The 15477-nt window shown below is 37.9% G+C and overlaps 1 protein-coding gene across 10 annotated transcripts in view; it reads right to left on the bottom strand.

Annotated features, from left to right (window-relative positions):
- Positions 1 to 15477, bottom strand: part of GRIA4 (glutamate ionotropic receptor AMPA type subunit 4) — a 215252-nt gene that overhangs the window by 84120 nt on the left and 115655 nt on the right. For all 10 annotated transcript variants that reach the window (XR_010783133.1, XM_066544745.1, XM_066544746.1 and 7 more), the window contains exon 4: positions 5986 to 6170. Coding sequence is in view for 9 of the 10 variants with exons in the window: in XM_066544745.1 (XP_066400842.1) it covers positions 5986 to 6170 (185 nt within the window). In the remaining variant the exon portion in view is untranslated. The remainder of the gene's footprint in view (positions 1 to 5985; positions 6171 to 15477) is intronic.

The raw sequence follows: 15477 nt of genomic DNA, 5'->3' as shown, positions 1-15477 counted from the left end.
TTACAGCTCCTGTCTGACAGCTACCAGTCAGCACATGGGTACTGACACCTTCCACACATTCCTTTAGCCATGGCAATTGCCTTTTCTTTCTTGCTCAGTAAGTACACATCTGGGAAGAAAAATTTTATGATGCTTGTGGAAGAGGTGGACTAGGAGAAAAACAAAGTCAATAAAAAACCAGAGGGAGATCACTTGTTTTAGTACTTCTGAACACCATTTCCACCTGCTATATTTAGTTTCTGTATTGTTTCAGATTTGACTTGTATAAATTAAGTGATAAATAAATATTAATATAAATAAAATTCAGTGGGAAAAAAATTAAAAATAATGATTTTGTTAGACTAGGATGCCTGACTTGGGGTTTCATAACTTCAGCTTAAACAGATGTGTGGTATTAGTTTTGTTTGAGCTTTCTCAGTAATAAATTAAACCCGCACTGCTTTTGTTAGCATATTTATTTTGAAGCCTGGATTCTGCATTTCAGATAGAAATTCAGTAAATACATATAAGTTTAAAGTAATAATTTTCTAATTTTAGTAGAAATACCCTTCAGCCCTAGGCTGACTTGACTTCTGATTTTCACCGAATGAGCAAAAATGCAAACAGATACACTCTTTTTAAAAGGCAAGAAGAAAAATAAAATGAAAAGAAAGGCTAAGAAGAGAAGGAAAAACTCTCAATGAACAGTTGTGTGTTTCTTGCTGTGCCGTATGTGGTAAATGACTCCTTTGGCCTGGGCTGCTCAGATGCAGTACAGCTTGCTGCCAGTGTTAGTGGTTTAGTTGGAAGGAACTGGAAATCATCTTACAATGGGCTTCAAGCATTCATTTCATCTTAAGCAGAAAGTTGTCTGTATTAAATTCATGGGAACATTTTAGAAACACTGCTTGTAAAGAAGAGGCACAGAAGCAAAGAATTTTCCATCCCTTTCCCTGACTTTCATCCTTTCATTCAAACAGAATATTTTCGTGCTTTTAAAAGACCACCTGCTGAAAGTGCCATGGAAAAAGGGATGTCAGTAAACAAGGACACAACGGTCCTTGACAGAAGATGAATCACTAGAAATGCATTCTGCTATATAAGCTATAGCTGTTACATAAAACTGTGGAGATATAATTTTATCTTTCTATGTCTTTGTTTCAGCTCCGTTTCTCTGTCTTGTCCCAGTAATCTGTAAAGGTAATGGTAAAAAGACCCCTAATTTCATGCCTGTAGGAAAATGGGGCTTTGCCTCTGTTTCTAGTCACTTATGCAATCAAATAAAGGACTATCCTGGTTTATGTTTTGAATTAAAAATTTGTTTTGAATTAAAAATTTGAAAAAAAAATTTTTTTTTATGGCTGTGTAGGAACAGATGAAACAAAGGACTAGGTAAATTAACTGGGAATCAGATTTAGTGACATCACTTACAAGGTTCTAGAACACATTCTGTTAAGCATAAGAAATTTTCTATATCCATTAAGTACAGATGTGCTTTCTCCAAAATGGAAACACACTTTCTGAAAGCTATGTGGAAAGCTGACATGGAATAGATCTTTGTAAGATCACAGAAACCTAGAATGGTTGGAATCAGAAGGGACCTTAAAGATTACTGAGTTCCAACCCCCCTGCTCCCTACTTTCCATCTTATTTTACTGCTCTGGGCACTCCTGCTCAGCAGTGAAACACACCAGTTTGAGGTTATTTCTGCAGGTGAGCATCAGTGGTCATGTCAAGCACTGAATTCCCTTGTGCTACAGACTGTGGGTCTGCCCCAAGCACCAGCATTGCCAAGGCTGTGCTGAGAGGCCATGGAGAGGGAACAGTCCAGGACTAGCCCCACACCACCCCCAGCCACACACCAGGACTACACTGGTCAATAAAATGTCTGCAGGCCTGCTTGCCCTTCTCAAAGGCAAATCATGTGCACCACTTAAAAGGGGGCAAGTAAACAAAACAGTTTTGGCAATAGTCTTGGTGTTTGTGTGGTGTCTCTCAGAGCCCAGGATGCAGGATGGTAAGATCTGCCAGAGGAGCGTAAAGGACGAGTTTCACTTCCAGGTAACAAAAAGGTCTTCCTGGTTATGGTTGTTCTAAGCTGTTAAGAAGATCAGGTGTTCTCTCACCATCCTGAGAATAAAGGATGAAAAGGATCTAAAATTATCTTGGTAGGCTTAAGTTACAGCAGATGATCAAGTGTAGGTGGAGATCTGCTGACTCAGGCTGAAGACACTGTCTCTCTTACTAATCATAGAGGCAACAACTCTTTCAAGTGTGCAGAAATGGATGTCTTGCTTCAGTGTTATGTTTAAATAGGACTTTGAGCTGAGCCATGGACACTAACACCAAAACCAAGCAAAATATTCCCAAATACCTCCAAGTCAGTCTTGTGTGGGTGAACAAGACCAAAGAAGACGAGCACAGCTTTATTAAGAAAACCATCAGAGTCTCAGAATATCCTTCAGAGGTGAGATCTGAAACCTTTGCTGAGATGAAGACAAGAGGGAGCAATCCAAGCAACTCAGACACAAACCTTTGAGTGCAGGCTGAATTCATCTTCTGGATTTAATGTAACGGCAGCCCTACTATTCCTTTCTAGAATGGAAATCAAAATTCAAACCCCATTTCTCTGTATTTCACCACAAAAAGCAATACAGACTTGGCCCTGCCCAAAATATCACAGCTACATAAAACTTAAAAGGAAGATCTCATGACAAAAAATGCACATCCTTGGTTGTGCATGGGGGGAGTCTGGAATTCTGGAATTCAGATACATCACTGGGCTCCAGGAGAGAACTATTCTGTGAAGACAAGTCCCAGATACAGAGTGTGTGTGGGGGGGGAGCTTCTACACACACACACTGACGTACATGGAGAGGAGAAAATATATGAGAAAGACTAATGAACTAAGAAATATAGGGACAAAAGGAAATAGGAAATGGTGACAATAAAGTTGTACAAGAAGTGAGGAAACAGCAAGGTGCTGTTTTTCTCTGCTGGCAGGTGAAGAGGGCAGCGAGCAGAAAACACCAGGTCAGCTAAGTGGGCAGCAGGCGTGGGCAGGGGAGGAGCACATTAGCTCACTTTGACAACACAGCCAGTGGAAAAGCCTCCAGTCTTCACTTCTTGAGATACACAGTCATGAGAAGTGTGAATGTGTACGTACATGGGCAGTCAGTTGAGAAGAAACCCACAAGCCAGTTTCCCTCCCTTCATTAGCGCAGATTTAAGGGCAAAGCAGTTTGAGTTATGGTCTCATTACTGAGATTTAATTACTTTTCCTAAATGTTCTGCAGAACATTTACTTGTACATTGCAAAGTATTACAGTATAGTCACAACTTAGGCTCTCAATTACAGGAGAACTAGGCAGGAAAGAAGTTAATTAGACTCACTGAAGCTTAATCAATTCCTCCGTGTATGCAGGGAAGAACACACCAACTTTTAGTCCATCTGTGAAGCTACCTTACCTGTCTGCTACAGGTTATTAAAGCCCCCATGCAAAGGGAAAATTCAATGATTTTTTGAAAATAGCTGTTATTTTGCATTTTCTACCCTGGGCTAATTTATTTTTGCTAATTTCTTCGTTCCCATTTTTTTGAAAACTAAATGCTTTGTTTCTGAGACTGCTTCTGACTGCCCATCCTCAAGGCAGCATTCGGTCTTTGAGGGTCATATTGGAACCCCAACCCAGCACCTCAGGCTCATTTGTAGGTCAGTCTGTCTAGGAAGACCAGAACCTTCACAGGGGAGAGTAAAGCTGCAACTCTTATGAACACTTTCTCTAGCCTGGCTCTAATGCCATTCCTGCTTTTACAGTGATGGTACTTTAGAAGGATGGAAAGAATCTCCAGGCATATACATGACTTCCAATTTAATTAGGTCATGCAAATATAGATATGTATATGTTAGATATGTATAGACAGTGACTACTGAGTGAACAAAAAATCTGTAAGCCCACGAGCCAGTTTCTTTCACTTCAGTAGCATGGATTTAGGGCACAGATTTTACACTTAGGAGCAAATAACATAAGTACAAGTAAAAAAAAAAGCTCACTTCCTAGGTAAAATTTATCCCACCCAAAATTAGACAGTAGCCAGATAAATCACTTCCTAAAAGTGATACAAGTATGCTGCATGTAAGGTGTTAACTCCTACCCTCAACTCTCCCTGTGCAGTTAATGAAAAACCTCAATTAGCTTTAAGGCTTGTCCTGTGGAGGTGTGAGACAAACTCACCATGTCTGATTCAGCCTGTTGTGGCCACAAACTCCATTTTTATTTCTTAACATACTTGCATTAGCTACCAATTTTAGGCATGCAAAATCCAGACCTGTATGAACTGACTATGCAGCTGCCGATTTAGAAGGAAAATAAGTAGCAGCTCCTGGATGAAAATAAAACGTACACGTGAGATCAGTGATATCCAAACATGTACTCAGTGACTTCATTTTCCTTTGCAACTGAGTGGATAGTCAGTAGGAGCACCTCCACAGGATAGTGGGTGTACTTCAAGAGTTGTGGTAACAGAACATACTTTTTCTATATCACATTTGCATGCCATGTAAAAGAAATCAGGTAACATCATGTGCACACACAGAAGTGAGGGAGAAATTGTTTTTCTGAATGTAATTTAGGAGACCCTCACATGGGCGTTCTGTTTTACTACAAGGTAGGCTGACCTGTGGGAGGATTTTATTACAAGCTGTAGAAAGGATATGTTAAAACATAATGGCATTCAGAATAAAGAAAGATACAATGGCCAAATGAGTATCTGTAGCAATATAGCATTGTCTGTTCTTTTCTTGGCAATAGTCATAGAAAAAGTTCTTGTTAAATCAGCCACACTATTAATTCTCAGTTTCTCTCTTTACCTCCTTCCAGTGAAAGCAAAATTGATGTATATATGACATTGAGTACTATTTTATGCATTTATGAGTGCTATTTTATGAATTTCTGTATGAAAAATGACATTTCATTTTTCAGTGACTTCAGAGGCAGATGTATCATGAATGGTTTTGCAACAAAATCTTCAAAATTCTCTAACACACTAACCAAGAGAAGCAGAGTGGTGGCAGAGAGTCCTGCACCAGCAGATGGCATTAATTCCCTGCAATTCCTGCAGCAGCAACAGTAAACTTGCACCACAGCAATGTAATATGTGGGATCATAAGAGATGCAGATAGTTAACCGTAAGTTGTTTTCTTGTCATTTGGCAAAATTTTTCTTTTAAAGCATCATTTGTTTTTTCCATTATTTAAGAAACAATTTACACATAAACACTGCATAGAGAGAGATTTGACACATCAGAGCAGCATGGTTTGATATTCACTCTGCACACTGGTATAGATATTACCCAGTGGAAGCAAGTCTGTCTGACCCAGTATTTTTTTCCCCAGCAGCATGTTTCCATGGATAACTGATGGAAGAACCTGACTTCTCTTCCCAATTCAATAACACTTTTATTCACTACTCTTTGTGTTCCTAAATACCCTGCGCTAAGGTGATAAAACTATCAGTTTAAATATTTGCAACAATAATTTTAAAGCTTTTTATGGCTAGAAATACACGACCTCTGCTATTTGGCAAGCAGAAAGAGTAATGGATTTAAAATAGACTTTTTCCCCCCTCAAACAAAGCAAAACACTGGCAATTCAACAACACCATGTTGTTCCAGCAGCCCTCTGACCCTGATGCAGGAGGCATCAGGCAGGGAGGTGCTGGGAAGTGGGACCAAATGTGCAGCTGCCCTGACTGCTGGCACCTTTCACCACCAAGGTCTTGAGGGGGAAAGGAGAGGCTCCCTGCCATGACATGCCAGCTGCTAAGACAAGTATTGTAGATGAAAAGAGATCAGAACAGGCAAGTGGACATACAAATATAGGCTGATGAAGTAAAAAAAAAAAAAAAAAAAAGAATCAATTTCACTTCCATTGACAAAATAAACAAAACACAATCTCATCTAGAGTTTTAGTAACATGTTTACAGCAACATTAAAAGCAGGTGTTACCTGTTCTAAGAGATTCTGAAGCCTCTCTATTTCACAGTCTATTACAAATTTCTTTTCTTGCCTTCGGTCCAGATCTTCTAAAAGCCGCCTGTAGCTGGCATCGTTAAAATTCTCCACACAGATGGCACTGACTTGCCAGCTATTTTGTCCTGCTTTTTCCATAATCGCTTGAAGTATTGAATAACCTAAAAGAGAGGGACACAATACACTAGTAACAGAATCATTGCGTTTTTTGAATAGGAATTGTCCTTAATCAATATTATGTCTCTTAACATATGCTCCTGCAGGGAAGGGAAGAAGAGAATATTTGAATCCTACCTATGCTGCTTGTCATGATCAGCACACAGTATGCAATTAACAAAATTTACAATGGCTGGGAGTGATCAGAATGCTGAGCATTATGGATAATCTTCATATGATTCATACACACAAACTCTTACACTCAAGCTTTCGGCTTCTCAGATTAGTTTTGTACAATTTCTGTGTCCGGACACAGCAAAGGAAAAATCTGAGCCTCCTCATTCAGCTTCAGCAGAAGTATTTGCATACCAGAAAACCATTCAAATGCTGTGGTTTGGGTTTCTTTTTTTAATAACAACACTTAATCCAAGCAGCTTTTAATGCTTCCTAGTGAGAATTCTTTGTGTAATTTAATTATACTTATAAACTATATGCCAGTATATATGTATAAATAGAAATGATATTGAACTATTTCAGAGCTTCCATACAGCTTGAATCAATGTATGCAAAGAGATTAGAGGTCACTGAATGAAGGGCACCAGAGAAGCATTAACTGTTACTACTGGCAGGACTATTGCTCTTTATCAGTACCAGTATTTGATGCTCCCCTGTGGTCTTTGAGGCTATTCACAGATGGGAAAGGCAGTGTCCTGTCAGAGGTCTCCCCCTGAACCTGCAGGGCAGTCTCAGGCTGCCCTGGACCACCAGCCCTTCACCTTCTTCCTGCTCTTTTTTTCTTTTTCCACTGGGGATGTGCAGTACAGAGGCAGCAGGGGAGATTATGACATGACTTAGGACAGCTTGCAAACCTCATCTTGACTTGCTCAACCAACCCATGAAGCAGGAAGCATGTATTATTCTATTCTTCATCCAGAATAAGCAGGGAATTTTTTAAAGCAATGAAGATTGTACACCACACACCCAGAGTTGATGTTTAAAAAAGACAAAAAGAACAGAAGGACAGATATGTTTCTCAATAACATGTTCATAAAAATGACACAATTCAGAGAAGCTCCTCCTGTCTAGAACCACAACAGGATTGTGGCTTTTAACTCATGAGCTGGCAGAATTTCCCCCACTAGCTTTAAATTCAAGATTTCACCCCTTAAAAATCTTCCTTAGTGATGTGGTTGCCTAGTGGTAGCCTTTTTCTCTCTTCAGCAAGAGTGTCCCATGCATGAGTGCAGTGACCCTCAGGTGTCATTTTAATGCACTTAAAGATGCCACTGCATGGCAGGTTCCCTGTAAAAGAACTGAGATATCCCCAAAGATTTCAAGAAGAATCTTAGTAAGTTACATTTCAGAAAGAGCACTTTTGGGTATGTGGTTGCTAACTAACTAATTAGCAGAAGACCTACAACACAGTGGAAATCTGAGTTTGCCTCCAGTCAAATAAAACTAGACAACAGTTTTATTAGAATGTGACTTTTTTTGACATATGAGAAACTAATGTTCTTGCAAATCAGGACTAGTTATTTTTCTACTGGCTCCTATAACATATGCAGTCTTTGAAATACTAACTTAAAATATAAATTTTCTTATCTTTATTGACATTATGAACCAGCACTCCAAAATGAACATTTATTAGGTTTTTCGCCCCAATTCAGATGACATATTTTAGATAAAAATACTAACAAATATAATAAATACATAAAATGAAGGACATATTTTTAAAGATAAATGAGACATTTATTTTATGAAACAGAATTTTATTGCAGGAAATGAATTCAAATACTCAATGCATCAAGTATTAAAACATTTCTGCACTCAGCATATATTTTTAACCCAATGACTGTTATTTTTTTTCAAAGAACCATCAGCTTTCCTGTTAATTGCTGCATAATTATTCTGCTTTTCCTGTTGCTATATTCAATCTCCTTTTTGCCTGTAATTATCTCTGCAAATCATGACGAGATTCTTTCCCAAGTATTGTATTTCTTGCTTCATTTCCTATTCATTTCCATATATAGACATATATTAAAACCACTCCAATGTTACAGGGGTCCCTACCTCACTTAACACTCTAACTTTGACTTGATCTGTGCTACCAAGGCAGTCAACATTTACTTAATTCAGCTTCCTGACACTAATTAACATTTTCTTTGATTCAGAATGAATGGTGTTTGAAACAGCAATTGACATTCCCTCCTTCCTTTCTTATTTCATTTGGACAACTTCACTAAGATGTGTTTGGATCAAGCTAGTTATTCATCCCAGCACAAAGCATGACAAATATCAGACAAACACATAGAAAGCCTTTTCTTCTATCCTGGATCAAGGTTTCACTTGTCACATTTCATTAGCAACTGCCTTCATTTAGGTATTTGAAGCTACTGCAGGTTCTTGTTGGTAGCTGACACTCAGATGAGCGTTTTCACAAGTAGGCACAACGCAGCTAAACAGCACTAAGGGGATATGGTGCAACATTCTCCTTCAGAAGAGTTCAGAATCCCTGTGCAAGTCATCAGTGGCATGGTCATCTATTCAGTGTGCAGGAACCATTTCTAATGTAACAGACTGACAAGGATGAAGTTTACACAGAATGAATAAAGGCATTCATAGGCTCAGTTGGATAAAAATTAGACATGCTGCGGAAAATGCTTATTTGTCTAAAATAATTGGCTACAGCTGACAAGGAAATAAAATTGATTTCTGCAAACATTTTATAAGGCAAAAACCTCTGAAAGTAACCTGGGATAATTCTCAGAAACTGAATGCTGTATTTCTATTCAAGCAAAATTCCTAATCTTTAGAAAGATGTTTGCACAAGTAAAGACAGTAGACATGAATATTATAGCTGTCATCTAAAAAGGTATTTATTTTCTGTTTACCTGCTGTTTATCCTCAGTTATGCTACCGACAGATGAATGATTAATTTTCTGGAATACATTCCCTCCCATTTATTGTGAAACACTATTGGTTGCATACAAGCAAACAAAAAATTCCTTAGGCTAGCTCGTATCTGCTGAGCTGCACAATCCATATTTTTTCTAAACAGTACTATTTAACAAAATGTTTAGGACTATGCCAATATATAAAAGTAAGCTAAATTCTTTCACAAATTTTTATAGCGACCCTTCCTCATCAACCAATTCAACCTTGAAATGTAGACAACTCATATATTAAAAAAGACAAATGGTTGTGCCCAAGCATAACTTTGAAGCCTGGAAATGTGTATCAAGAAGTTCCTTGTCCTTTACAGAGCTGGCCTTTTTTTTTCAATTAAAAAATCTATGAATTAAATAAAACACCAACGGAACTCCTGAAAGCTCAACCAAGTCCTTCCCAAATGCAAGGACATAATATGCAAGAATGGGGACTGTATTCTGGGGAGATTTCCTCAAATGACTTGTGATGAGAAGTCTGCCAACTCATTTTTATAGGTCATTGCTTAAATGTAGATACTATTAACAACTGCTTAAGGACTAGTAATACCAATTCCACCTCAATATACTGGAACCAAATCAGCAAAAGGGCAACCCTGCAAAGATTTTATTTTCTTGAGCCCTTGTCTCCTTGCTTTTCTGTTGTCTGGTCAAGTAGAATTGTGATGACATACCATACTGCTATTTTCTTCTTTTTCTTTCTTTTTTTTTTTTTGTCTCAAAAGATAACACGCAGTCATAATGCTGGGAAAAAAACCCATGACCCCATCCACCCCACCCTTCCCCCCCATGAAAATTAAACATTACTCTATCTGTTTCCTGTAAAATGAAAGCTGGAGATGCCTATTGCAAGAAATCTATGCATTGGGGTTGATACTACAGTTAAATATATTACAAACAAAATCTCAGATTTTTTAAGCCTTCTTCCCTCATTCCACAACCTGCTGGCATTTTTTCATCAAAAAATGGATCAGCCTTAAAAAAATAATAGCATATGTGCACCTGGTGCTGTAGAGATATTAGTACTTGTTCAGAGTCAGATATCTTCTGGAGGCCAAAGTGTGTAAAATGGGCAATTTCGTAGTCCAGGCTTCCTCCTACTCACTGCAACATTCCTGTAATTGGAGCCTATACACAACCTTCCTCCACCCAAGTAGCTCAAATAATGAGAAATATTTTTGATTTTAAAATTTAAGACTTTTAGACTTCTTTATTTGTCTTCAGCTAGGCTTTCCCTTAACCAATTTCATTTCAGCAGGAAATGATTTGATTTCATTTATTTCAGATTAAATAAAAAGTAAAATTTGATATCTGTATCTCTTCAGCATGTTCAGAATAAACTGAAGAGATATAGGATAACCATCTTGACTTATTTTTTCTTCTGGGATGTAGATCTTTCCTTTTTTTCTCCTTTTTTGTTTCTTTTTCTTTTTCTTTTTCTTTCTTTCTTTCTTTTTTTTTTTCTTGCTTGCTTGCTTTCACCAGATAATAGTTCAGTGATCAATTACAGTGATATAATAAATTTCAATAACTTTCATCTTACAGCAGCCTTTTCCTTCTGGGAAACCATTTCCCCAACCCTCTAAGCACAAGCAATCATTCCTAATGGGCTTGCCAGGACACAGACACTGAAGTGGCTGTCTGCTCCAAACAGTAGCAACCCAGTAATAATTCTTATTTTGGAACTTTTGTCCAGTAACCTTTTACTAATTTTCTGCAATGAAGAGGATGCAGTATTTACATATTATGACTGTATTTTACTATGGTTAGCAGACTAACAATACTGAATTAGTATGTTAAGAAATTTATAAACTTGGAAACAGCATATGCAATATATTTGTTATGACCGCAGGCATAGAAAACATCTCTGACAAACATGGGTCTTTTCCAAAGATGGGCTTATATGGGCTCATATGCTGCACGCTACTGAAATGCAAATTAATTTGCTTCTCTTTCAGGGACAGTTAATTTTCAAATAGCAATAAATCTCATTCCCAAGGTTTACTATGATTCCAAAAGCTCCCACTGGTGGAGCTACTTTATGAAAGCTTGTCCCAACTATAGGAATTAGTATTAGTAAGATTTTTATAAATCCAACACACAGTTGGATTCTTCACACAGAAGTGAAGAATGACCAATAAATCATTTGCTAAGGATAAGCCAATATATATTTAAAATTCAGGACTGGATTAATGTTGCTTAATTCTAGCTGTTTATAGAATAGTTGTCTAAGTTAATCATCCAAGCTTGCAAAGGAGAGACATGTGACCCATAAAAAACCCCCATTTTTTTTGGTCTTAGATATCTATCTCAAAGGTGCTGTTTCTTCAATGAATACTGAAGGAGTCTGGACATGAGGCTTAGAGAAAATATCTACCATTTATTTTATCTGGCTAAATCTTGTCGAGATGAATCCAGAAAATATAGTGATGAAAACCATGAAAGAAATGTACAGTATGAGTGATGCATGACCATACATTCCACCAATAACTACAAGCTTTCAAACTTTTGCATATTTCATTTTTCCTTGTTGTGCTTATTGGTCATTCTTCACTTCTGTGTGAAGAATCCAACTGTGTGTTGGATTTATAAAAATCTTACCTTTTTATTAACACACAGTTTTGTTTCAAATTTTGGTTAGCATAGAACTCCCAGAGCTTAAACAGAATGACTTGCACCCCTGATTTTTTGTACAGTGTGAGCTGGAGCCAGAACTCTCAACAAAAAGCACATACAAACTGGCCAATTCCTCTGACAGAGTGGAAGCTAGAACTATGGCTGTGTTCTGAGTCCTTCTTGGGTGTGATTCACAGAAATGATAGAGAGATTGAAAAGTAAGTCAGGGAACTCAAGAAATAGTTCCATCTATTCCTCTCTAACCCTCCATCCCCCAAAGAATAAAAAGTATATTTAAGTATAATATAATAATATAAAGTACATTTAAAAAATTCTAGACAGATATCTTTCTTTGTCCTTAAAAATCTCTAAAGAGGATTCAATCACATCCTAGGTAATATATTCATTGCTTAATTATCCTTATCATTAGGAGATGTTTTCTAAAGTCTAACCGAAGTCTTCCCTGGCATAATTTAAAGCCACTCATTCTTGTCCTATCTCTAGTAGGCCTGGAGAACAGTTTGTTCCCTTCTTCCTTAAAGCAATCCTTTATGTAACTGAAGACTGTTGTTACATTTCTTTTTTATCTCCACTTCTGTTTCTGAAACATGATTCTCTCGGTTTTTCCTTGTGGAAAATGTTTTAGCCTCAATTCTGACAATTTTCCTTGCTTTTCTCTGGATATGTTGCAATTGATCCAAGTTGTTCCTGAAGTACATTGGTGAAAATGTGATGTATTTAAAAAATGTATTCCAGAGTACACACAGTCCTCTTAAAATTTTATCCTCTGCAAGCTTAACAAATGCATTTTGTATTTCTTCATACAAATCATTAATAAAGACACTGGAAAAAAAACCCTGCAACCAGAATGGATCAATACTTAATACCTCTTTATTTGACACTGAATCTCATATACTTCTTTCCGAGTTTGAGTGTGATCAGTGTTTGATAGGTCTTTTAGAAATCTCATCAAGAAAAAATTTCTTTAGCTCATTGCCATGGGTTGACCCTGGCTGGATGCTGGGTGCTCACCGGGCCTTCTATCACTCTTGCTCCTCAGCTGGGTGGGATGAGGGAAAATGTAGGTCAAGACAAAGAAAGGGAGACATCAATCAGCAGTTACTGTTGTGGGCAAAACAGTACTAACTTGGGAAAATTAATTTATTGCCAATCAAATCAGAGCAGAATAATGTGGGAAAAAATCTCCTAATACCTTGCCCCCACCTCCCCTCTCTTCAATTATGCATATGGCTGTAGAAGATCATTCTTGCCCAGAGAAGCTTCCGGAGAAGCTGTGAATGCCCCATCCCTGGCAGTGTTCAAGGCCAGGCTGGACAGGGCTCTGAGAAACCTGGTCTGGTGGAAGGTTCCCTGTCTGTGGCAGGGGTGTTTGAACTAGGTGACATTTAAGGTCTCTTCCAACCCAAACCATCTACAATTCTATAATCTGCTCCACCGTGGACCTCCATGGGCTGCAGTGGCACAGCTGCCTCACCATGGTCTGCACCAAGGGCTGCAGGGGAATCTCAGCTCTGGGACCTGGAGAGCATCCTACCCCTTCTTCTGCACTGACACTGGCACCTGCAGAGCTCTTTCTCTTCCATATTGTCACTTCTGTCTCTGTTGCACAGCTTTTTCCCCTTCTTAAACACATTATCCTAGAGGAGCTGCCACCATCAGGGACGGGTTTGCTTTGGCCTGTGGCAGGTTCGTCTTGGAGCCAGCTGGCTTTGGCTCTATCAGACATGAGGCAAACCTCTGGCACTTCTCATGAAAGCCACTCCTGCCATGCAAACCCAATGCATTGATATAGTGAAATTTCATGGAAATGTAAAAACTTGCCTTAGAATGTGATACACAATTTTTTTCCAGTGTCTAGAAAACAAAATCATTTTGTAATAGAATGAAAATTGCTTTAGCTCACATTATCTGTTTCTGAAAAATCCATGTCTGGGCTTACTTAGCTTTCCAAATTCTGTCTACTTTCAAAGAGATCAACTGTGATGTAGATTGTCAATTAAGCTACCTATACCATCAATGATCAGGACAATTTTACTGCACATGGTTCTGAACCAAAACTGAGGAAATAATGGATCCAATTTAGCTATCTCTTCTATTGTATTTTTGTTTCCAATACTTTGGAATATTTAATGATAAAGAAAACTACCTTTGAGATCATATTTCTTGCCTCTTTGACAACTATGACCTTGAAAATTTTCTTGGTGTTTGAGACACCTCCAAAACAATATCCTGCAATAGTGTATGGTCAGACTTTCTGTCATTCTCTCCCTTAATCCTTTTCAGACTGGTACCTGTGCAGCTACATCTGCAGTATTTAATAATCCTTCTTTCCTGAGGACAACACAAAGCTACAAGAAAATGCTGTCAATATATTACAACCATTACTTCTTTTTTTTTTTTTTCCTTAAGTCTTAAGTGGAACAACATAGCCTAAGAAATGTGCTTTCAGGGAGCATATGGGAGGAGGTTTGGCTTACACCACAATGGGAATTCATGATCAAAGATTCAAGCTATGTCAGGTCCCATTAATGCTACACCCACTCAGCAGCAAGATTTTTCCCCTTCTTTGCATTTCAGACTCTGCAGCCTTCATATGAAAAACGCTGTAAAGGTGTCTCATCAAAGTGCCAAGTGATAGAGATAACTGGGAACTTGAGAGGGACTGAAGAAAAGCCCTGGTTTTAAAGTCAATTTTATAGTTTTGGTTGGGCTTTCAGAGTTTTCAGATACCATTACTTTTCCCATTTCACTAAATGCCTTCAAAATAACATTGTAGGCCCATAATTTTTCTTATGACAAGCATGCATGGAGATGAAAACATCCAAAGATACTTACAGATGAACACCAAAACCAAATTACTTTTTAGGTAATAGTTTACAAACTATTACCTAAAAACCCCCAGCAACTGACCGAACAAGCGGAACAAAAGAGAGGGAAAAAAGAGAAGCATTTGGTATGCTTACTCTCTGTCAGACCGTCTATGTAGTCTCTATAAATAACCAGTTATATTGGGACAATCATTAGGGCTAATGTGTATCAGTATTTTAAATAAAGGGGCAGAAAAGAGGTAAAAACAAATCCAGTTTGGAAGAAAGTAAGTTCAAATATTTACCTTATTACCTTTTGCCAAAATTCTTTCACTAAAACCTATAAGACTGATACTAATAAATTATCTTTCTTGCACGATATCTTCGTTCAGGCATAGCTATTTTCCAGAAATTGCTAGCTTGCCAACAATTTACCTCTCTAGTCTCAATTTAACAGGATTTACTTTGCCCTGTGATGGTATACAAATGTATAAGAGGTTTGTGTAAATAACATCCTAAATAAACATGTCAAAGGATATTAGCACTGTGAGCTAAAGCTCTCAAGAGCTGGTGTATCTTCAAATTAGCAGTACCTTAATGTATTCTGGTTAATATATTGTGCTGCTGTCTTTATATTGTCACTTACTACTTTTCCCCATAAGGCATCTGCCTCAATACAATACCTGTGCCCTAGGACAAAACTGCCTTGGGTACTAAATGATGATCTTGATGTCAGCTCTTCTGCCTCCTTTCTATAGGGATTTGTTAGAAAACTATTGTTTTACTATAAAATACCTGGAAGTCTCTGCCTATTGGCTGTGTCATTTCTAATACCTGCCTGAGAGAAAATAGAAAGAACAGTCTTCAGACTGAAACAACAGACATTCACATTAACAAGCATTCTTTTGAAGGAAGTCACAACC

This window comes from Molothrus aeneus, chromosome 2 (genome assembly GCF_037042795.1).
Source record: "Molothrus aeneus isolate 106 chromosome 2, BPBGC_Maene_1.0, whole genome shotgun sequence".
Classification (NCBI taxonomy): domain Eukaryota; kingdom Metazoa; phylum Chordata; class Aves; order Passeriformes; family Icteridae; genus Molothrus; species Molothrus aeneus.
Note: the sequence above shows the minus strand (reverse complement) of the source record. Positions and strands in the feature narration are given on the sequence as shown.